The following is a 23,114-nucleotide window of genomic DNA, read 5'->3' as shown; positions in this document are numbered from 1 at the left end:
ATATACTTATTCAGTACTCGTGGGCATATCTAGCACTGAAGCTGTAATGTTGGTCGGCTCATGATCTCAGTAGTAGCTGCCGCCCCCTGGCCTCTCGGCCTTGAACTTGGCTGGAACGCAAGCTTGCATGATTTGTGGCCTTGGGTGGCACCCCTGGGAGCTGAATTCCCTCCTCTCGCTGCTGAGTGGCCAGCTTCTTGCACTTTGGGCGAGCGCGGGAGTCGAGAAGCCAAGAGCGCTCAGCCACACACACAGAAGCGTGATTGATGTGGGGTTGAGAGAAGAATGCCTCGTTGCCTGGGCATCAAAACGCCCAACCTGCTTCAGCTCAAGAATCCCGTTCGTCTCATACCTTGCGTGTTTTGATATCTCCCTTTCTACGAACTTGCCCCAGGCTCTGCACCCAGTCGCCCTGCTCAACAACGTCTTCGGCCCACATGACGGGGTCTGGTGGAATCATCAATCGGCTAAGGGCGGCCATGGAGGGGGCTGGTTTGAAAAAGGCGACTGTAAGTTGCAGCCGCAAATCTCGGCTTTGACGCCGCTCTCACTAAACAAGACACATCAATGCAGGAGGATGAGAGTCTGGAGTACGACACCTTCATGACTTCGACGGAAATCACGGCACTGTTTGAGGACATGTGTCCTGAAACTCCGAATTTCCTCTCTGCCTATAAACAGCGCGATTCGGAAATCTCCAGATTGGTTGAGCCTGAACTCTTCTACGGCATGTTTGGTACCGGCGACCGGGATTTCCAGTGGTTCCGCAAGGCTAACAAGAAGATAATTACATGGCACGGGGTATTTGGATTAAGAGGTGATGTTCAAGCAAGGACGGGGAGGATAGAGCCGTCAAGAACCCATTCTCTCCTCAAGGTGCCACCGCTCCGAGTGAGGAGAGCGGCTGGGTAAGACCCTGAGAGGTTGACTCAATTTGGACTGGGCTCGGATGGCTTGATTAGGTTGTAGATTGCTGGCCGATAGAGATGCGCCATTCATCGATAGTGTGTGAGCTAAACTTTCCGCCGGAGCGGATCGTGCATCAGCCGGAACGCCGTTCGAGTGAGATTAACTTGATTTTACAATAGTGGATGGCCTAGACCTGGCCATGGAGTGCGGTACGAGCTGAAAGAGTCCAACTATGTGAACCGGAGGCCCAAGCTGGAGTAAAAGCCTTCAACTAGCCCTACGCGGTGTCTCAGGAGAGAAATGATGGCGGTGATGGGAGGAGCAATATAATATGAGGAAGAATCGCACTCAGTGGTGCCAAACACCCCTTCTTTTCAAGTTTTTAACATTTCCTTTCATCAACTTCTCTCAGGCCATCACCATGAATGTCGAACAGCAACTTACAAAGGCCCTCCAGGCCCAATTCGAAAATGACAATGCCAATGAAAAAAGACTGGAGGAGATCACGGACCAGATCAAACACTCGATTATCCATCAGTATAACTGGGAAGAACTTCTCCATCCGATGCCAGTTCTGATACAGTCAATTGCAGCTTGTTTCGCTGCTGCAAGGTGCGACATGACGCACGGTTACGGGCCCAACCAGCCGGTCGGAAAGTTTGCGAGTTTGACGCCAGTCTCTTGATCGAACCTTTTGAAGTCAGCACTAACTATGGGATAGTAAAGAGCAGCTTGCCAGTAACTTGGACCGGTGTGGCGAACTCGGTGACCGAGCGATCATGTTGTTTCACGAAAACATGCTTGGCGTTAGACATGGCACCATGAATTTCGATTTTATGGTATGATGGGCGTACAGTCACTACTGAGAGATGTAAAGCGCTGATATGACTGCAGGCCGAGGACGTTGTGAGGTTTATGGAGGGTAAGTGACTGAGCACCATTCACAAGAAGTTTGATAACTCTAACGCCGAAGCGGTAGATCCCGAATTGGCCGGCAGAATGCTCAAGTCCAGAGTCGATGAGCTCAAGAAGTATATCGAAGGGGCGTATTCCAACATTAAAGAGATTGATGAGGCTTTGGAGAGGTGGTTGAACCACACCACGGCCTTTCATGCGGGCTGTCTTCAGATGCAATTGAGGATGAAGAACGAAGAGTGGGATACTGCAATGGATCAATTCAGATTCAGTCCCCAGGCGAACACTTCGGACGCACAAAGAAATGCAACAGAGAAATTTGGGAAACAAGTCGGCTCTGCCTTTGCGGCTTTCAAGAAGGCAGCTGAGATTTGCCCACCTGGGTAAGACGCCAGCAAAATTTTCTCTTTCATGGACTAATTGTTTTGATAGAAACGATATTCTGGGCCAGCAGGTCGTAAGAGAGTTGGCTGATTTCGTCTCGACCTCTTTTGGCCAACTTCTCGAATCCTACAGCCAGAACCTCTTGCCTGACAGACGAGGCGCACCGACTGAATATGTGCGAAGAAGGCAACTTGTCTACACTGACCCCGCTTACGCCGAAGTCATGAGGAACATGGTCTACTTTGAGCTCATCAATGCTGTGGTGAACGGCGGTGACATGCGGTCATCCGACAGCCTTTCTTTTGCCAAACAGATGCTATCTGAAACGAAGAATTCATTTCAGTATCTTGCGACACGCGAAGAGCCTAGCCAGCAGCTACTCTCGGCACTTGATAACGCGATCAACGTGAGTTGCGATCAGGACAGTGAGGGCCCAAGCTGACTGTAGAATGCAGATTGCTAACCTATTGGGGCCTGGAGGCGTCTATACGGGGATAAACGTGTACTCTCTGCAGCTTTCCTACAAGGCCACATACCTCTCTGTTCAAAAGCTGGCAGCCATCGGCCGGGCCCTGCCTGGGTCGGGTGTAGGAGGTGTAAGTGGTAGTTATCGGGACACAAGCACTCCAAATAATGACCAGGTACTGATGATCAATTCCAACAGGGGCCTGTGATGGGCACGAGTCAAGATCTACGGTCGATTATCTCGAGAACCGATGTCAGGGCTCTCCAAGCCCAGGCCGTCCTAGAATCAGCCAAGTGTCGCTTGGCAACAAAGCAGAAGTATCTGTTCCAATCCCACGAGCTCTACAGCGAGACGCACGATAAAATCGGCGAGCAGGTATCCAGGATCACAGAGATCATTCTGGAATTGGCCGAACTCGCCGAGAACAACAAGATGGGTCTGGTGTGTGCCTCTGTATCCTCCCTGACACTCCACAGAGACTAACCACACGCTGGAAATAGGAGGAGATTAAGACTATTCTCATCCGCTCCGCAGAGTTGATTGCCCATGTCAAGGGCCAGGTCATGACGCTGTGCCGCTTCTTCAAGGCAGCTGTCGCCGCCATCGACGCCATGACTACGTACATGATCAACCCTTTCCTGGAGATGGCTGACACAAGGAGCGGAGAGGGGAAGCGCCTTGGGAACTACAGCTTGGGCGATCTTAAGCGAACAGTGAGGCTTTTGTTAGCACCCGACTTGATCTTGGCTGACATATCTAATTCTAGGTCGCATCACAAGCCGCCATCACTCTCCGTGCATATGTCAGTGTGTTCAACGATTTCTCACGCCAGTGGTCCGACATTTGTCACGACCCCATCATGAATGGCTTGGGGAGGACACAGCAGCTCCGCTTCAAATTTCCATTCAACGAAGTTGCCTCTGAAATTGATCAGCTGCAGGGCTGGTCAAAGATGACACGAGGCCGAATGGCAACCATGAGCTACCAGGTATGTGACCCTCTCGATTGGAGTTTTATGCCCTGACTGAGCATTTCTTGTAGTGGCGCAAGGATGTGCTTCAAAAGATTGGGGAGCGGGATGACAAGGCCAAACTTGACAACAGAGACCTGGCTCTTAAGCCGGAAACGTTGCAGGCAATTGATGCCGGGATGAGAGAGCTGGAGGGTGTTGCCAAGGATGTTATCACGATGAGGTTTTACAATTCACCTCTTAACCAGTTTGGGTTGAACTAGAAAGCTTGACAGGTAGTGGTATCTTGGACAGGAAGCTCTTGCGGCCATTGACTCATCTCTATACTCACAATGTTATCACTTCATTCTCTTGATACAATCATTCAAGCTGTTATCGTGACTGACTCAATCCATCCTAGCCTCAGCGCTAGTCCAGGTGATGCCATCTCCAATCCGTCCTCGGCTAGCGTCACAAGGCGTGAATGACATTGACAAAAATGGAGCGCAACCATTCTCAAGTGGGGGTGCCTCATGGTGAGCCATCTTGAACTCGACATCTCACCCGCTGATACGACATCCACGGCTTCCAAGTCCTTCTATACAGCTTCTAGACCATCTTTAATACTTTATCTTCCTCCTGAATTATCCTTGCTCGCTTTTGGACGACCCCCGACTTCTCCTCCGGCGTCGGCATGGTTAATGCACATCACCGAACCCTTGCCGCCGATCCCGGCGATGAATCCTTGGTCTCAGACCTGCATCTTGATCCTGGTGCTTTGATGGATCTTGATGCCTTGACCTTTCCACTAGACGAAGGAGGTTTTGATGGCCATGACTCTTTCCAGCCAGCGCACTCGGACTTCTTCAACGCCTCTATAGAGGAGCTGTGGTCTGCATCTCTGGCCCATTCTGCCTCTGAAGAAAACATCAATGATGTCTTCGATCAACGTCTACACAATGATTCTGTACCCAATGGCGAGTCAGGACAAGCTAGCTCTGGTCCTTCGAAGACAGGACATCTTCACAACATCTCTGTCGACTCCGTAAACTCCGGATCCAGCGCTGCTGTCGCCAACGCAATCGCATCCCCAAGGAACCCTTCGCTCCCTCCCAAGATTGGTCATCGCTTCACCCGAGAATCAGCCCGCGTTCTGAAACGATGGTTCTCTGAGCACAGCGAACATCCATACCCCAGTGAGGAGGAAAAAACCATGCTGCAGTGCCAAACCGGCTTGAGCCGAACTCAAGTCACCAACTGGCTGGCCAACGCCCGGAGGCGTCGAGCCGCTGATGGAAGTGCCCGTGCATCGTCAAGAGGTCGATCTGGATCTGCTCAAACATCGAGAAGAGCTGGAACTCCAATACCTCGAAGAAATACTTCTTATCAGAATATGGATCCTCTGCAACGATGGGTTGATTCACCTCCCGAGCACGAACCAGCTGCCGCTTCTGCTATTGCCCGGGCGATGGCTTCCAGAGACGCATTGCCATCATGTAAGTATAAACGAGCATATCGCAAGAACCATTCTAACTCCACCTCTCAGTGACTCGGAGACACACTGGCTCCAGTGATGAAGGATCAACCCACAGACGCCGTCATGCATCCTCAGCGAGCAGCTTTGCCACATCCAGTGCCTCGACCGACTCGCGATCCTCCAAGGGCTCGATAAGTGCGTCTTCATCTCTCAGTAGAGGTCGCTCATATCGCAAGAGACGAACGCAAAAAACGTCTCTGGCCATCCCTCGACATGCCTTCCAATGCACCTTTTGCACTGAAACCTTTCGGACAAAGTATGATTGGCAACGGCACGAGAACTCGCTACATTTACCACTTGAACGATGGATCTGCTCTCCTGACGGACCTACTGCCGTGAATCCAGAAAGCGATCAGAGATATTGCGTGTTCTGCGGTGAAGTTAATCCCAGCGAAACTCACCTCGCCACTCACAATCCCGCAGCCTGCCAGGAACGGTCTTTCAGCAGGAAAGATCATCTGAAACAGCATCTGAGGCTGGTTCATAACGCCGGACTGATCGACCTCTCCCTGAAGCTGTGGAAGGCCGAGAAGCCAGAGATTAAATCCCGATGCGGGTTCTGCAAGGCAGAGTTGGAGACTTGGCTGGACCGAGTTGATCATCTGTCCAATCATTTCAAACTGGGTTGCACCATGGCAGACTGGTCTGGGAACTGGGGGTTTGACGAATCGATCATTGAGACACTGGAAAACGCCATGCCACCTTGTGAGTATCGCCTTGAGAGTGGTTGAATAGCAGGACTGACAGATAACGCTAGATTTGATCGACTTTGAAAGGGGGACCCCGTTTCCATTTGAAGCCAGTGGCAAACCTCCAGACTCTCCCCGGAGCGCGTACGAGCTACTCACTATCGAGCTGGCGTACTTTATACAGAGCCATTATGACTCGACAGGAGACATGCCCAACAACAAAAGGCTGCAGCTCGAGGCATGCCGCATTATCTTTGCATCTGAAGTCATGTTTCCTGAGGAGAACCCGGATTCAAGCGGTGGCTTCTCGTGGTTAAGAGACCTCATTCTTTCTTCGCCTGATATCACTCAGCAAGCCCGTTTCGGACCTATTCGCTCAAGAGCCGAGAGTAGGCTGTCCGTCATGAAGATCAAAGGCAAAAATGCACTGTTCGAGACATGTCCGCTTGAGTCCCACTTGCATGCATTTGTCCATGCGAAGCGCGCTGCTGGGGTGCTAGTTGTGCAAGACCACGAGCTACAGAAAGAAGCCTGCAGGATCATCACGCTCATGGAAGATGACATGGGATCAACTCCAGACTTTGTGGCAAACTGGTTGGTTACGTTGATTAGCAAATCGACTGATTGGCTTCATGACTTTCGTCGACGGGCAAACCTGCTTTTGAAGGATGACTTGTGGAGCAGCGTTCCTCAGAGTGGTTCAAGCTCTCTACCGACTTGGATGATGAATGACTGCCAGGTGCTCGATCTACTTTCAAACGACCTGGGGCCGAGAAAGTGGGAAAATACCGGCTTGTTTGGTTTGAACAATATGGACACTGGCATGGAGCATGGCGGTGTTCCAAACAGCCAAACCAGCTCAACAGACCTTGTTGAACCATGGCTAGGCCATTCAACCGTACCACAAACATTACTCAGAAGCGCCAAATCACCTTTACCGGCAGCCCCAGCGAGTGAGTGGCCCGTTTCTACCGGGTCCGGGGAAAGCCCAGGTACGCCAGGGACTGGGCCGAGCGAGAACGACTCAAGTCTCCGACCTGCCTGGCTAAAGACAGGAATCTTTATCCTGAATGACTCAAATCACCACCGATGGCTGAAGCGCGAGCTCGCAAGATGGGTGACGGCAACAATGTCACCCAACAACCCCAACTGTCACGTTCCATCCGACGAGGAACTGAGGCATCAAGCTCGTTGCTTGCTGTTTAATGAGTGAGTACCAACTCTTTTTATCATCCACACGTTCTGTTCTGATACCACTTAGTGACGATCCCTGGAATCAAACCGCGGCCGACAGTCCACAGTGGCTGGATAATTTTAAGCGTGATTGCGGCATTCTCCAGCCAGGGAAGTGAGGCATCGGTTTGGCCTTGATAGACGGACTCTTTCTAGTCTCATCTAGATAGGCATTGCAGATAGACTTAAGCGATGATACAAACCTAATATCTATTTGGTGCGTAGAAGCCCAGTGACCGAATGGTAAATTCCATGTCATTTTAGAGATGGGCTTCCATCATTCTATTTGCCCTCACCGTCAACCCCGTTGCTTTGCTCCTTCGCAGACGCCTTGCCTAACTCTTGAGCGTCCTTTCTCCCCTGTTCAACCTGGCCGTGAATCATGTTGGCGAGACCCCAAACATCCATTGATACAACAAGAGCTCGGAACCCCTGCTCTATCAAGCCCGGCACCATGCCAGGGCCCATCGCAGCACTAGAAGTAGATTAACAACAATATCAAGAATCATGCAATCAAACTCACCCAAGAAGAGGTATGCCATTCTCGCGCCCAGCAGCTGCCCACTCCCCCATAGCAGCAGCCAACGTAGGATGAGGCTCGCCGCTCAGGTTCAGTGGGATACCGGCGTCTGCTGAGAAATCACCAGGTCCGAACATCATGGCTGATACGCCTTCGACAGCAGCAATCTCACGGGCGTTCTTGACACCCTTCACGCTTTCAATCTGCGCAATCACGGCAATATGGCGGTTCGAAGTCTTCATATTGAACGAATCCTCTTCATATAGCGAGGTATCCGAGATGCCGGGGGTAAAGACCCAAGGGCTGAAAGAGCGTCGGCCAACGGGTGCTGTTAGATGTAAGTATTGCGCGACTATTCTTCCGGTTCTACCCAAAGGTTTAACTGACGGTAATAGATAGTCTTGATGATCTTTTCGACTTCTTCTGCACTCTCGCAGCAAGGTATCACGATGCCCGATGCACCTGCATCGAGAGCCGTCGTCAGACTGACCTCGTCGTGCTTGGGCACTCGGATAATGGCCATGGTCTTTCCCTCTGAGTGATGTTGGGCAGCATGGATGCAACTAAGATGGGTGAGAAGAAGCCTTCATGTGCCGCCAGGATTTCATACTCGTGAAGGGCAAGTCGGTCATACATGCCGTGCTCGACATCAAGCCATATAAAGTCGGGCCTTGTGGAGGCAATCACCTAACCAGGTTGTCAGCAACTGGATAGTATCTCCCAGTAGATTAGATAATGGTACCTTTGTCACAAAAGGGCTTGGGATACCTTGTCCAACACCAAACAGCGTCTTTGAGGGATCCTCGTGTGCTGCTTTCAGAGCTCCCTTGAGGTTACCGGGGAAGGTCAAGAGTGCTGAACGCCATGGTGCCCGGACATGCAGGTCAGGCTGATCGAGGTATCTTTGGTTAGACATTTTGGATGAATTACGAGGCGGATGAGGTTGACACGTTAAGTAAGCTGGCTGGTAAGTAATTGACATGTGGAACGGGGGCATCGCATTATATACCCTCACTTTAGGTCTTACAACAGCGTCACACTTGTATCTCAACTGTCACAACAAACACATTGACAAGCGATGTTCCGCGCTTGTTTCGGATCGGATATGTGCCGGTAACTCCGCGTAAGCTGCCAAGTCCGCAGTGCATAAACAATTTGAATGACTTTCTCTTTCCGGTATAGTTGATAAGCTGTATGATCCGTAGGCATTGCTACTTTGCTGATCAACTCACTCTGCATCAGCAGTGGAATTGGTTCACTCGGACTACCGAGCCGCGGATCAACACCGAGTGCGACGTAGAAACACGGACTTCGGCTTACACCAACACGCGAATCGGAGCTTTGGTGGGTAAATCTGCAAATGGGAGAGTTGACAGTATCAGCTTACGCCCTCCTTGAGACGTGTCATAATAACCACGAATAGTAATTATCTCAGCTTACCCACCTGTTGGTTTGTTTAACGAGATGCATGTCAGATCTGCGTAATATATATAGGTATTGCCTTTTTGACTATTGGATACACGCAGTCCCTAGTGTTCCTATTGATAACGTTAATGTGTTTCCTCAATTGGAGGGTTTTTTCCCTGTAAGTACCAAGCAGTACCCAAATCCTTTGGATCCGGCCATCGGGACCAAAGTGATAACAGCAAGTAGGGGTAGTCGATCACTCATCTCTTATTGTCGCTCTCTGTAACCTCACCTATGATACCTCTGCCTGGAACGTGGTCACAACATCAGCCTCCAAAACTAGAATCTCATCTAAGAGGTCGAGCTAATTGATCTTATCGAACGTGTAAAACGTGGATTCGCCTTGAACACACCTTGGACACCTCCATTAGGCAAAAAGCCAGTAAAGTGCCACCTAAAGCACAACTTTTGTTTCGTGGCCGTGAAACCTGGATTCTTCGCTCAAGTATGCTGATGAGAAGGAGCGTCAGAGCATTGGGAAAGCATAGTTGGAACATGTCGGTGGCGTGAAAGCGTCGGCTGGAAACAACGAATTCGAGTGAGAGAGGCGTGACGAATGCGAGAAGATCCGGCGGGGGAGGGTAGAAAAAGATAGAGTTACTTTTGACGCTCTAAATGATCAAAATTGCTCTGTGAATTCTGATCTCGGCGCTCTCGTTGGCTACGATTCAATCAGAAGTGTTTATTAACATAGCCACTAGGATCGTTAAGAAGAACGTGTTTCCAAGGAAAGCAGATGCTACCACAGGAACAGGACCTAAGATAACGTGAAAGCTAGCAGATTTTCCAATACCAGTAGCTTCAAGGACGAACCAGATCTAGAAGAGCCACCTGGTCATCACGGTGAGCCACCTAGGCGTTTTCTCGTCCTCGAGTTGATCCGTAGTCGTGAACCTTTGTAGGGCCAATAAGAAACCAGTAAACCCCCAGAAGACTGAACGAGGGAGGATTGTGAAGTCTCTCATGAAGGTATGGAGACAAATGAAGACGACGTTATCAATCATGATGTTGAACGCAACCCGTGAGCGAAGAATTGAAGCAGCAACGCAGAGGTCATGAATGCCGTAACCGTCATTAAGAGTGCCCTATCCAAGGTCGTGTATTTTAGCAACAAAGTGAATGCCAAAGAAGAAAAGGAAGCTCGCATCTAGGAACGGCCATACGCTTCGGGAGTGCAACTCCCAGCCATACTCAATGATGGCCGCAAGCCCCTGCAGGACCCAACCAGTGGTATAAATGGAAAAGACCAGCTCCCACAAAGTAAAGTTCTGGTGTCTGTTGACCATAGTAAAGACATAAAGCATCAAGAGAACTAGAAACTGGGTGAACGCCTCGACCGTGCTGCAATGAACATATGAGGCCAAGGCCCAAGAGGCCGCTCAAAATAAATTTTTCATTAGCTATGATGATACTTTTGTTTTGAGAGAAATTCCCACATCTTTCTTTCCCTTCAGTGGCTGCTAAAACCGGCAGTGCCCTTGTCTTGTCCGGTTCAAGAAGCACTAAGCCCGCCAACACCTCCCTCCTCAAATCCCCCATGATCAACCATCTCACAATCTCCCACCCCGGCAGGTCTCGTTTTTCATCATACACTATCTCGCAGGTCCCATCTGATTCAACACCTCGGAAATTGATGGTAACCCTGGGCGAAACGATCGTGGCTGGATGGCGGTGCCTGGCCCCATAGATCGGGTGCTCGGGATGGCCTGGAAGGGTGGCAGCTCTTGGGCAACCTATCGATCCATTAGGCTGCATATTGGCGCGGTGTGAAGTGGGAACTTAACTCTTAGTCTTGGGCGTCGATGCGCCCATAGGTCAGTGAGGAAGAGGACTCGACGAGGCTCAGCGGGTGGTTCGGGACGGGTGGTAGCGATGAGGCCGGTTGCCACGTTGAGGCGACTATAAAGAGTAAGTCATTGCCCGATAATGGATGTCCAGGGGGCGCACCAGAGAGGGCAAGTCAAAGAGCGCTGTAATAGCCACGGATCGATACAAGCAGGATGGAATCGATGACCACAAGGCAATGGACGGAACTCTACGCCCCTTCCAAAGTCTTCGGTGCAAATGGAGCAACTCTGCAGGCTATCCGTCTGCCCCGGGGAGAGGTTCCCACCAGTCCGTGAAGCATCGGTCTTGGTGCCACGATACTTCTTCAATGGCATCAAGTGTAGTGCCTCTGGGGTGAGACACAGATTCCTCTCAGGGGAGTCGTGCATGGCTCGATGTGAAAAGAAGCGTCTGACGCCCTTGGCGCCAAAAATGACGGGCGTGAGCAGTATCAAGATGGACACAAGGATGGCCAGTATGATGGCGACCTTGGGTGGATTGCGGCGCTGATCATCAACGGCCCTCGTAGCCAAATTGGGGACTAGAATCATGCCCAGGAAAGGAACCAGTGAGCAGGGAGTGACATGGAGGAGGGAGATAATGGCAAAGCTAGAACCCCGATCTTAAAAGCACCGCGAACATGCGGTGTGGTGTGTACAACACAACCAAGTCAGATGACTCTCACTATGAGAGATTTTCGTTCCAGTGTCTAATTGGATGATCCGACGAGGGACAATTCCGGGCCTGTCGCTACACACGCTCCCCGGAAAGTGTTGCATGTGAAATCTGATCGATGAATGGCAATGCGGATGCTTGTCATGTCCTTGCTTGGCACTATTGCATATCTGGCTTCCCGGCTGGCCTTGGCATTCCCACAGTTTGTTACAAGATCCCTGACCGTTGAAGTTCGCCTTGCCTGATTTACAGTGGCTGTTGGTTACACGAGGCGGGACACGCCAAGAAATCCCTCAAAAGCCGGATCAGGTATACCGCAGCCATTTCTCCATCGCCACCGAGTCATCGCTCCCGTATTACTGACTGGGTGACTATTGTGTGACTCACTGATTGGTTTCTTCTTTTCTTTTCCTTTTTTTTTTTTTTCGTTCTCTCTTTGGCGAGTTTACAGCATTTGGATTTGCAGATGCCAGGAGCCTCTGGAGTTCGGGGTGGCCGCGACACTTTACAGGCACTTCGAGAGCGCCCACCGATTTTGGCCATATCTCCTCTTACATAGAGAGACGGAAGTGATGTACTCTGCGGAGATAAAAAAAAAAAAACCATTGCAGTTAATAAAGTTAGCGATGCTTTTACTATCTGCGTACCTGGCAGTCCAGTGTATCACTATCACCCCGAGCACATGTCATTTAAAGGGGAATAGAGCCCTAATTCGAGGTTCCCGTGTAGCTAATCTTCATGCCTGCGGAAAATACGTCGCACCACAATCTCTCTAACCGATCTAGCTGAAAGACCAACAGATAGCGGAATCAAGATGATTTGGGAGGGTCTTCCAAAACCTGCCCATCGGGTAACATGATGGCTCGGTCAAGGGCGTATGGAAGGCCTCGGTGGCGGCCTCGGATCATCATCAGGCATATTACGACCTTGCTAAAGGTTCCAAACATGCCTGACAGAGAAGTGGTGGCGGTTGGGTAGCCGAGACTCAGGCCAACGTTGCCACTAAGATTTATGAGTCAGAGTCCGCCAAGAGTTGGCGATTGGGTCACTTACTATGCCGAGGTCACCTCGAAGAGAATTGAAAAGACAGAGAAGGCCTAGTCACCATTAGATGCGCCCATCTACCAAGAGCAAGCTGCGTTCTTACCGGCTCATCAACATTGGCGACCCTGTCTGATTCGGCAATGATTATGCAAAAGGTGCCCAAGAAGATATACCACAAATCGAAGCCAAGCTGGTTCTTCATATGTGTCACTAAATATGACTTGCCATTTTCCTCATTCGGTGATTCTTCATCCTTCCAGAGCCCGAGTGACTTCTCCTCGTAAGTGTTGGAAGAGCGAATGCTGAGAGCGATGGGGAAAATGGCGATATACATCATGATCAAAAGGCTGAGCTGCACAGCTGGGTCGACGTTGGCCAAGTTGAAGGTGGCAGTACCGGTATGGCGCGCCGAAGCGGCCTGGAAGATGGCAGCCGGAATACGCGCGTCGAGAGGTAAGGACGCGACTTCAGGGTTGTGAAGGTCAAGAATGATGATGAGCAGGACGTCGACAAAGTTGAGGGCAAAGATGATGGCGAAGAGGATCCAGGTTGGTTGACTCGGGAAGAGCAAGGTGTAGCATCTACGCGGGTGGTTGAGCAGAAACGCAAGGGGCTCTTGGGTAGGAGAATGTTTGGGCGTGACCTTGGCCATGATCCAAATGACCAGGCGGAGGAAGACTGGATATAGCGTATTGCCAGCAAAGGCGAGGAAGCTCATAAGGATCATGGGGAATTTGGCATCGCGGAACGATATCATCGAGTCAGGCGTGAGTGTCATCCCGAGGTTGTCCACCATTGTCTGGGCGGAATAAATGGCCCTGTACAAAGTGTCCCTCTTAACCAAGTGCTTCCGAGTTTCGATTCAGACGGGAAGACTTACCACCAGTTCTTGTCCTGCGCAATTGACTCCAGGTAGTCCCTATACTTGGGGTTCGCCGTATGGATCCACCCCACGAGGCAGATGACGCCGAACAGATGCATGCCGAAGAAGAAAGCTTACGGTTGGTGAGCACATAGGACGTCCTCACTGGGAGATCCATATTTTACTCACCAGTTACGATCTTGAGCAGGAGCTTCAGACTGCGATACTCGATACCACCCAGCACCTCCAAGTCATGGGACGTCAAGTTGCGAAACTGCGAATTGCGTCCAATAGTGGCCTGACGCGAAAGGAACGGCGTGTCGTTCAAGGCTGGCTGCTTCTGAGGGGCGGGAGTCGGAGGACGGGGTCGAGGCTTAGTCTCGGAACCAAGAAGCAGAATGGACGCAGCGACATCAGCGACACGATCCATAGAACGAGCTGCGGTGATCTGTAGGCCGTCGCGGTCACTAAATCGGCGGCGAAGGCGCAGGCTCGGGCCCCCGTTATTGGAGGCCGAGCTGGACACTGGCTTAAGCTGGTTTTCTAGGGTCTGTTAGCTTGTGTTGGTTGTCTTGAGTGAGGGCCATACCATTGTTGTCATTGATGACTTCTACCAAGAGAGGATTAGCCATAATACAGAACAAGAAAGTCACAGAGCCGTACCATCATCGCTATCGACATCAACCCTAGCTCTTCCGGTTTCTTCAACAATGGGGTGTCCTTGGTGCGTCAATAATAGTTAAGCTACCCATCAGGGTTCGAGAGGTCTTACCGCGTTCACGGTCCCTCGGTGATGGGATGTAGAGGGTGGTGTCGTCTTTATGCTTCTCAGTAGCAGGGTCAAAACTGATGGTGGTGGTGCGCGCGATCGGTCTTGCACTATCCGGGTTTATCACCGGCGCTTGACCAGGGTTTTCGATCGTTGTCTTGGCATCGTTACCGCTTGCTACCGCAACGGGAAGCTTGCCAGCTGTGTCAGGGGTCTCTATCGTTGACGTATCGAGAATGTCTTCGGGGTCAGCCTCGGAACTACCGCGCTGTCGGCGAGGGTGGAGTTGGGGAGCTAGTCACGTCACAATGTTAGTCCCCTCTTTCACTCGGAATTTGATACGAAGCGCCGCAGCCATGCTTGAAGGATCGCTCACCAAGGCGCTTAAGGTGGCTCCTGAACCAATGCAAGCGTACGATGACGACAATAATGTTGACGAAGCCGAGGTTCGTAAGCATAGGAACAAAGTAGACGTATAGTTGCTGGTAAGTCTTGAGCTCCTTTACATCGATTCTGCAAAGACGAAGAGCGATGAGCAAAAGAAACAGTCGTGGACAGGAGACGTACGTATTCAGGCCAGACTCTGTCGACGAGCTGGCGCCGAAAAAGAAGGAATCAATGGCCGTGAGATTACCGTAAGGGTAGAGAATGGGAATGGCAAGCAAAGACATCAAGATGATGTACGCATCTAGGCAAATCCGTCATCAGCCATGAATGCAAGATACCTCGTGTGAGAAGTGGGTAGCATCACAATGCAGAGTCAGAAAGTTAATGGGCGGCATCCACATGATGGGCGAGAGGAAACTGGTACAGAGACTTCAATTCGAGAAGCAATAGAAAGGTAGCAGAGGTACTGAGAGAAGGAAAACAGGGGAGAGTGTTTTTTTTACGTGATGCTCTTCATTCTGGGTGAGCAATTTATTTCCCAGGCCTTCCGGCTCCTCGGTGTCGATCCTGATGTGGTTAATGAGGAGAGGGCTTGCCAGATACATGCTAAAAAATGCCAAGCAAAGCTTGATTTGACCCTTGTTCGGTTCACCGACGGGGGAAACAAGGCTAGCCACTTCTTGGCTAGCGATGGATGTTCAGGGGGGGCACAGCCTCCAGCTGGAGGCCTCAGTCTACCAACCACGACGCGAGGGGGCGGTCGGGAGTGAGATCAGGTGTTGATTAAGCTCGCCATGGCATCACACATCCCGGTTCGATGCCGGTCTATCAAGGGAGCAGAGGGAAATCCTCCGGTCCGGAGATGACGTTGAGCAGGGCTGTGAGCCTCCACGCGTACGGTACCAACCTGGAACCCCTCACCAGTTGGATAACGCTACGTACATCCAACGAATCTCCTGCGTTACACAGCATGATCCACATCTAGGGTTCGCCCTGAGTGAATGGCTACGGTGGTGGGAGGAGCGGGAAGATCAGACCTGTTGTGGGATCAGCGACATGATGGCGCTGAGACAAGATAAACAAGGTACTCGGGAGAGACAGGGTAGCCTTACTCGGTATCCCGTTTGGCGTGGAGTACACGAGAGAAAAGAGACGACAACTACTAATTCGACAATATTGTTCCGTCCCTTATTGATGTCAGAGGGCGTATTACCCTGGGCGTGGCTTTGTGATATCGGGTCTCAGCCCGCTCATCATTTCCCGTGTAAGCAATCCCGCTTCTTTGATCAACCAACAGCTGGTCTGTCCATAGTGTTGCGATAACATGTTGAAACGATTTCCATTGAACTGCAGACACTGCTCGTGGGGAAGACACCCACCACCTCGCGTGGCGCGCTAACTCAAATATTAAGCTTCTCTCTCTCCCCTTTTCTCGTTCGCACACCGACGTTACCTACTAGAACAAAGAAACAGAGTTTACCAGCCCGGAGATGCGTAGCAAGTGGAGCATGAACCCACAGTGTCGTCATCCGGTCTGTTGAAGTGCTGGTAGGTCCAGATCTGACATGAACACATTCTCCATCTCGCATCCTCAAACAAGCTTAATTGTTTGGTTTGCGACATGTTTGAAGAGATCTGTTCCTCCGCTATAAGCAAGCAACGTGAAAGCTCCAACTCGGTAGAAAGAGTCAGGTTCCTCTGCAGGATGGATGACAATCCCCCATGCATTCCTCGGCAAGTTTTCATCCTTGCAGCACTTGCAGTCTTCACTACCAACGTAGTCTTTCCAAATTGTGCGACACAGGGGATTGCGCTCAACAAAAGCGCTGTGCATCTCCTTGTGGTTCTCTTCCGGGTTCGCGTACCATATCAACGGATCCCAGTTAATCGTGGCAGCGCAGCAACTCAACAGCAGCAGCAGTCGCATCCTCCCCGGTCGCTGAACTGTGCTGACTTCCGAGGACCAATCCAAGTAGCACGTTCCGTAATTGTTTGCAAAGTATCCCAGTGCCATACGACCCCTATGACCACGGGGCTTCAGCACGTCTGAAGGAAAAGGAGCCACCTTGCCAGAAACCTTGATGAAGCCCCCTTTCAGTCGTCCAAACGGATTCTTCCCCCACAGTTCCATATTGATTTCCGTCAAAATGAATTCGGGCCGTGAATGGGAAGGAAGAGGCGGATCGGCTTTGGTTACAAAGCCAGACCTCTCGCTTGCGTTATATGTTTTGACTGTCGACCTTTCAAACGGCTTCTGTTGTGGTGCCCAACTCCAAGATGGAGCGATGTATGGCCTCTGGTGTCGAATTCGTTGTAGAGTTTTCTCCAAGTCTCCAGCATCGGGGATCCTGGTTGTCCAAAGGAGGTCGTAGTGTAGGGTGTTTTCCCAGAGGCCCGCGAGATAGACTTCGTTGGTAAGAGCAGCGTACTGCTTAGCGAGGCCTGATATCGCAGGTAAAATATCCTCTCTGTACGTCCATTTCCTCCTCGTTATTGTACAAGTTTCCCCCCATCGGTCGTGCAGCTCCCCTCTTTGAGCGTGAGAAAGGTGCCCCTGCGGCTTCAAACTCCAACTCATGATGTCCCGAGCTGTGACTTCCGAAGCACGGAACGACGAATGATAGCCATTCTCTGTTCTGTCCAATCCCTTGCAAGAAAAATGGCACATGCTAGCTCCGAAAAACAAGGTCCGGAGCGACATGAGGTCTTCTTGCAGTGTCCAGCCCCTGGTGACCCATGATGACTGATCCCTATCTAGATCTTGGCAATATTTCAAATCAGTTCTCAGATTGTTAAGTGTTGCTTTCCTTTCGAACAAGGTGTAGGTGCCCCGAATACTTTTGCGGCGAGAGGACTGAAACTCGATTTCAAGTCCTGGGGGTCTCGGCCCCAAGAAGCCTTCCAAGCAAGAGTTTGAGGACAAGGGACAAATGGTGAGAAATGACGAGTAGAAAATGTGCCCCATCATTTGGCTCTCCTTATCCCAGTCGTCGGAATCATCCTGGAGGATGCAGAGGGCGTCGACCCAGAGATATTGTATGTCAAGGGCTTTGCACACCAGAATCGCATCTCTTACCACAGGAACCATATCCCTCAGTGGCATGCCTTGAAGATGCTGGGATAAGTTGGATCTGGTCGTCTTGGTCTGTTTTGCAGCGTCTTCCTTTGGGCCCCAGCAGTAGCTCAAAGCAGCGTACTTCAGGCCTTGGTCGCTAGAGTCGGTTGTTCTCATTAGTCGCGCATCGTCCCCAGTTTTAGTTCCAACATCAATCAACCTAGTTGGTAGGAAATCGGTACTAGCTCCGAGGTGGTTGCATTTCTCCTCGCATTGACCGAGTGTATCCTTCATCCATTCAACGTTATGAACGTCCAATGGCGTGGGCGATCGCTTCCCATCCATGCGTAGCCACGTAACTATCTCGTCTGGAGACAACCTATGTTAGCTTTCTAAAGGCGCAAAAGGGTCCAAAGTACTTGCCGTTTCTCGTTTCCACGTTAAAGTCCATGGCAGACAGCAAATATCCCTCTCCCCTCCCATCGCGAACCTCACATCTCCAAGCCACAAGTCCATCGTCTCTTTGCTCAAATTCGGTGCGACTAGCGCCCCATATATATCCTGCCATCACCTGGATAGGGCCTTCAAAGGAAACCCCTTTTCGAAGAATGGCTTGGCGAAGAAACTGGCAGAGCTGACAACCGGCTTCAGCCGCCTCAGCCATGGCAGGTAGACCAGGCAATTCATCTTTCCATCTTCTAGGTGGGGCCCCTGCAATAAAAAGTTCATCCGTATCTGGAGAGACATCGCCTTCGCTCTCATCCCCATCCTCATCCTTATCTTTATCCTCGTCCTCCTCGTCCTCCTCATATTCATCTTCGTCCTCATAATAGGTGAGATAGAGGTAGTCTGGCTCCTGGTACTGCTCCTCATGCACGTGTCGGAGAGTCGGCGTATCGTCATTTTTGCCCATTTTTCCCTCGTAGAATTCTTCGACGGAATCGTCCAACAGCACAACTAAACACGCATCACAAAGATCTGCAGTTCCTATCTTGGAACGATTGATATGCGTGGTTGAAGCCATGGCTAGCCTGGCGCTCTTTTGGGAGTGCCACGGTCGAGTTGTTGGAAGATGAAAAATCGCGCACGTGTTGGAGAGAGAGTGAGATGGGCTTTTGTATCATCTTATTGGTTGCAGAAACCGCGGCACCATGCAATCATGTCGCCTGATTCTTGGTCGTGGGAGACATGGGGGGTGTCCTACAACTCATAGGCTTCAGGAAAAATCACGCTTGGTGAAATAGCATATAGAACTAGAATATTCTACTCTGCTCTGCTGTTGATGTTGCTTACACCCCGGGTTCTTAGACACAGGAACAAACACATTTTCGATACAATGGAAGCCTTAGAATTATACCAGAGACACCGTAATCGTGAAAAGGGTTATTACAATGAAACCTCTCATGCCTACGAGGCTCATATGCAGTATTTTTCTCTCATCCCCAGAGGGTGCCGAAACTGAGATAGGGCTTCGGCGTAACATATCTGCATTTCTTTGACTCCTACCCATGCGAGGCTCTCTATCCTCCTTACGATCAAAATTGACCCTTGATCTGCCCGATGCCGCCACTGATTGGTGTGACATTTATAAGATGGCGCGTTTATCGGCCCTTGTGAACTCCACAACTCCGCCAATAACGTTATGCCAATCACATAGGTAATGTTATAGACTAGTTATAAATTTGCCCACCGAACTCCTAACTCTGGACTTTGAAGCTGGCAAATAACTTGAAAAGTCTATGCATCGTCACTCCTCACCATGAAGGTTCTCGTTGTTGGCGGCAGTGGCATGATCGGCGGCACGACCGCTCTATACCTTCGATCCTTGGGCCACGAAGTTACCATCACGGGTCGTAAGCCCTCTCCACCGCCCGATGTACCTGCACTTGCAGAACTACCATATCTGCAAGGAGATTTTCTCAAACTAGAGAAAGACTTTAGCAGAGAAGCCCTGAGAGCTTTCGAGGCAATCGTATTTTCCGCTGGCACTAATAATCGACACATCCCTCCCGAGCAGCAGGCCGAGCCAGACAAATACTACCTCTACAGCAACGGTGAGGCTGTTCCAGCCTTTACACGCCTAGCAAGAGACGCTGGAATCCGAATCTTTGTGAACATCGGCAGTTACACGCACCACGTCGCACCAGAGCAGGTCGAGGAGGCAGCTTACGCTCGCTCGAGAAAGCAGGCTGCAGACGGAATCGTAGCTCTCGCATCACCAAGCTTTTACGCCTGCAGCCTTGATACACCCATGATAGTTGGAAAGGTCCCCAGCATGCGCGTGCCCATGTTCGAAGCGCTCATCAACTACGCACAGGGAAAGCTCGACATTCCCCCATTTGCGCCGCGCTGGGGCTCAAACATCATGTCGACAACTCGCTTGCTACAGCTGTCGCCGGAGCGTTGGAGATTGCGGCAGCCGTGAGCGGTCGGGCGATACTCTTGGGCGACGAGAATTGGACGATGGTCGAGTATTGGGGGATGTTCTTCAAGGCGGCGGGGAGCGATGTCAAGATTGAGACGTCGGATGAGGATCATCCTCTGCTGCCGCGTTCTTCCATGTTTGCTGGGCAGGAGACGGTCGTGTATGAACCTGATGCAGCCAATGTGGCCTTGCAGGGGGGTTATCGTAGAGGCGATGTTGAAAGCACCATTAGGGACATTGTACGCGAGTATACTGCATGACAGTGAAAGGAAGAAACAACCAGCTAAAGAAGCCTAACGGAGCGACCCTGGTCATGCTGCACAAGGTGGGTTGGGCGTTGGTCAGATTAAACTGCCTGTCTGTAGCTCAGGGTCCCAGCCACAGGCCTTAATCTTAAAATACACCTCTTCAGAACCTCTCAACACTCTCTAAACCTCGGGAAGGATTCCACTGGTCAGCCGATGATCACTCGAGGAACCCTTACAGGTTCGCTAATCTGCACGACGCCCCGTCAACGAGGCGTTTTGACCCTCTCATGGAGCAAAGGGCCCTGCACGAGAATCCTTGTAGGGCGGATATAACGACTTTTTAGTGCGTCGTTGGTCGGTTCGTCTGAACCCAAATTGGTGATGCTTTTGCGAGCTGGATACTGCGCCCAAGCACAGCCCATAATTGTGTGAGAAACGGTTTTTCGTTCTCTTCTTCTTCTCTCGTAGCAAACGTCTTTCTTTTATCTTTTGCGACACGCCCTCTACTGTGCTCTGACGACATCCTCTCTCCGTTCGTTCGTTCATTCGTTCGTTCCACCCAACTACGGCAAGGTCCACGTCGATCTTTCGAAGCACCGCCTTCCTTTCAAACTCGGACGAGATGGCGACTCAACCAGACCATGCTGGGCTCGAGGTTGATCCCGATGCGACGGCACCCGAGCTTGTTCCTCAATACGATCCTTACGACCAACCCAAGGGCTATGGAGCAGCAGCACAGGATCATCCGTATTCCTATCCAGGCCAGCCGGAGCAGAAGCCAAAGGGACCCTTTGGCACAACCTTCTTGACGTTTGGTATCTTGGTGGCCGCGATCACGGCCATTATTGTCGGAGGTGCTCTCGGCGGTGGCCTAGGTGCAGCACTAGCCAACTGCCAAAAGTGAGTCTTCAATCGTCTCTTCAGATACAACTTGAATGCTAACCACCCTCATAGCTCTGAATCTTCTGTCGAATCTCTCGCCCAAACCTCTGCCTGCCCAACACCAGCAGCCGATGCCGCAGCCACCGAGACCAACAATAACGGGACATACCTCCCCAAGCTCTGCAACGATGTTAAGAACCTCACGATCGACTGCGACACCAAGGGCTTCAAAAAGTATTTTACCACCCCCGGAGGCTCCAGATTCAAGTGGTACTGCGGGGTAGATGCCAGGAAATCAAAGACGAACAGCATCAGAGACATCGGCGTGGTCATTGCCTATACCATCGAGGACTGCGCTTCGGCGTGCGCTCAGATGAGGAACCCGCCCACGGCTCCTGGCGAGGACCCTGTGGGTTACCCTTGCAAAGCCGTGGTGTTCGATCGGGGAATGGCAAACGCGGTGGAAAAGTATAATGGCAACTGCTGGCTCAAGTCGGACAAGAAAGCTGATGAGAACGATGTGAGATGGGTCTACAATCAACCTCATTTGTCGTACGCCGAGATGACGACATGATGTAGTTAGTACAAGGGATTTTTGGAGAGCGAGATAGATATTGTTTAATATGCTTAATGCCCTGTTACTCCACTGGTTGAAGCTCTCAAACAAATCGTAACTACAAGCTCGGTTGGCTCGGTTGGCTATCCAGCCCAAAGAGTAAAGATCCTTGAACTCCGTTTTCAATGGACTTGACAGCATTTCAACATTGACTCGCAGTGATCAACATTTTAGGAATAAGCTCCGGGAGGACGACATGTCTCAGCCCTGCCCCAATGATGCTTAAAATACACTTCTTGGCAGTCCGATGCAGGTATCCGTAATCTCGCAACACCCCCAGTCTACCACCGAACGAAGCAAACCCACGTGAGGACCCAGCTGACGGCGTACGCCCCATTCGGGACAGCATTCCGAAGTGGTTCCCGGATTCCACTCAATTGCGCCTCGTGGCAAGGATATCCTCTCCAGGTGTGGCTGAATGGAGTCTTACTGCCCAAGGTTCCATCCGAAATCTCCAGGACCACTCTGGCATGACAGAGATGCCACGACCGGTATTGGCGATTTCTCTGTCATGAAACGCTGATTTACATGTTTTCAGGAATTTTACCTTCTTTTCCAGTTAGTAGGAAGTTGTGCGCAGTGCAGAGGGTTGATATACTTCGGGGCTTTAAAACGGAGTGCCTAGACTGGTCAACGAGCTGATGATTCAAGAATCTATTCATCTTCACCACCTCATCATCACTCTTTCGTTATGGGAAGCGTTATCTGACTCTAACAATTCAAGCTTAGTAGTGTTATAACCACCAACTTCGCGAAGCGTGGGATGCGTACGCCAATGAACGCACACTGGAATAACTAACCAGCAGCATTTGTCTGCAGTTGAGTGTCTTATGTATCGTGGCTGTTCTGAGGATAATCATGGTTCATACTAGCTTTATGTTTTAAATGCGTATTGTGATAGTTGGTTCTGATGACGCCTATTCCTTTCAAGAGGGCAACGGGTAAAGTGTCGGAACAGGACAGAGTATTTTAAGCAATCTAGGTAGTACGAGAGCTGAGCTTTGAGGGAGCAATCTTAAGATGACCCGAGTTAATGCGTTTAAATTTCTCATAATTAGGTCCAACGACGAAATTATTTTGAAGAATATCTTCATGTTGTACTTGACAACAATCAATTTGACTATAACCATCTGAAGAAAGACGCTCGCAGTCATTGCTTAAGACCACAGCATATCTAATTCGGTATTCTCCAAGATTCATTATGGTAAAGATTGTATAAGTCGCCTATATGAGTCTCGCAAATTATGATAAAGAG

At 50.6% G+C, this 23,114-nt stretch overlaps 8 protein-coding genes across 8 annotated transcripts; 4 read left to right on the top strand and 4 right to left on the bottom strand.

Moving 5' to 3' along the window:
• Positions 1–461: 461 nt before the first annotated feature.
• NCS54_00500300 (Hypothetical protein) lies at positions 462–3,907 on the top strand (the record flags this gene model as incomplete). Its single annotated transcript, XM_053150520.1, has 11 exons — positions 462–509; positions 574–908; positions 1,631–1,748; positions 1,804–1,831; positions 1,889–2,207; positions 2,257–2,614; positions 2,664–2,804; positions 2,873–3,115; positions 3,175–3,387; positions 3,441–3,662; positions 3,716–3,907. Exons 1-11 carry the CDS (start codon positions 480–482, stop codon positions 3,905–3,907), a joined length of 2,199 nt encoding a protein of 732 aa, XP_053006495.1. The 5' UTR covers positions 462–479.
• A 410-nt stretch (positions 3,908–4,317) lies between these two features.
• On the top strand, positions 4,318–7,201 carry NCS54_00500200 (Hypothetical protein; the record flags this gene model as incomplete). Its single annotated transcript, XM_053150519.1, has 4 exons — positions 4,318–5,119; positions 5,170–5,865; positions 5,918–7,058; positions 7,111–7,201. 4 exons carry the CDS (start codon positions 4,318–4,320, stop codon positions 7,199–7,201), a joined length of 2,730 nt encoding a protein of 909 aa, XP_053006494.1.
• A 163-nt stretch (positions 7,202–7,364) lies between these two features.
• Positions 7,365–8,518, bottom strand: NCS54_00500100 (HpcH-HpaI domain-containing protein; the record flags this gene model as incomplete). The annotated part of the gene is made up of 5 exons (XM_053150518.1): positions 7,365–7,557; positions 7,606–7,930; positions 7,990–8,165; positions 8,213–8,289; positions 8,345–8,518. The coding sequence occupies 5 exons, from the start codon at positions 8,516–8,518 to the stop codon at positions 7,365–7,367; spliced, it is 945 nt and encodes a 314-aa protein (XP_053006493.1).
• A 2,143-nt stretch (positions 8,519–10,661) lies between these two features.
• Positions 10,662–11,459, bottom strand: NCS54_00500000 (RING-type domain-containing protein; the record flags this gene model as incomplete). The annotated part of the gene is made up of 3 exons (XM_053150517.1): positions 11,017–11,459; positions 10,854–10,968; positions 10,662–10,802 (listed from the first exon to the last, which is right to left on the bottom strand). The coding sequence occupies exons 1-3, from the start codon at positions 11,445–11,447 to the stop codon at positions 10,662–10,664; spliced, it is 687 nt and encodes a 228-aa protein (XP_053006492.1). The 5' UTR covers positions 11,448–11,459.
• Positions 11,460–12,380: 921 nt separating this feature from the next.
• Positions 12,381–15,034, bottom strand: NCS54_00499900 (Hypothetical protein; the record flags this gene model as incomplete). Its single annotated transcript, XM_053150516.1, has 11 exons — positions 12,381–12,573; positions 12,625–12,668; positions 12,719–13,433; positions 13,496–13,610; positions 13,667–14,020; positions 14,067–14,087; positions 14,141–14,197; positions 14,250–14,540; positions 14,623–14,759; positions 14,814–14,934; positions 14,998–15,034. 11 exons carry the CDS (start codon positions 15,032–15,034, stop codon positions 12,381–12,383), a joined length of 2,085 nt encoding a protein of 694 aa, XP_053006491.1.
• Positions 15,035–18,067: 3,033 nt separating this feature from the next.
• NCS54_00499800 (HET domain-containing protein) lies at positions 18,068–18,601 on the bottom strand (the record flags this gene model as incomplete). Its single annotated transcript, XM_053150515.1, has 1 exon — positions 18,068–18,601. The coding sequence occupies one exon, from the start codon at positions 18,599–18,601 to the stop codon at positions 18,068–18,070; it is 534 nt and encodes a 177-aa protein (XP_053006490.1).
• An 846-nt stretch (positions 18,602–19,447) lies between these two features.
• On the top strand, positions 19,448–20,113 carry NCS54_00499700 (Epimerase domain-containing protein; the record flags this gene model as incomplete). The annotated part of the gene is made up of 1 exon (XM_053150514.1): positions 19,448–20,113. The coding sequence occupies one exon, from the start codon at positions 19,448–19,450 to the stop codon at positions 20,111–20,113; it is 666 nt and encodes a 221-aa protein (XP_053006489.1).
• Positions 20,114–20,983: 870 nt separating this feature from the next.
• NCS54_00499600 (Hypothetical protein) lies at positions 20,984–21,817 on the top strand (the record flags this gene model as incomplete). Its single annotated transcript, XM_053150513.1, has 2 exons — positions 20,984–21,261; positions 21,316–21,817. 2 exons carry the CDS (start codon positions 20,984–20,986, stop codon positions 21,815–21,817), a joined length of 780 nt encoding a protein of 259 aa, XP_053006488.1.
• Between the last annotated feature and the right edge of the window lie 1,297 nt (positions 21,818–23,114).

The sequence above is a fragment of the Fusarium falciforme genome, chromosome 4 (assembly GCF_026873545.1).
Source record: "Fusarium falciforme chromosome 4, complete sequence".
Lineage (NCBI taxonomy): Eukaryota > Fungi > Ascomycota > Sordariomycetes > Hypocreales > Nectriaceae > Fusarium > Fusarium falciforme.
The sequence above is the reverse complement of the archived record's forward strand: the minus strand, read 5'-3'. Positions and strand labels throughout refer to the sequence as shown.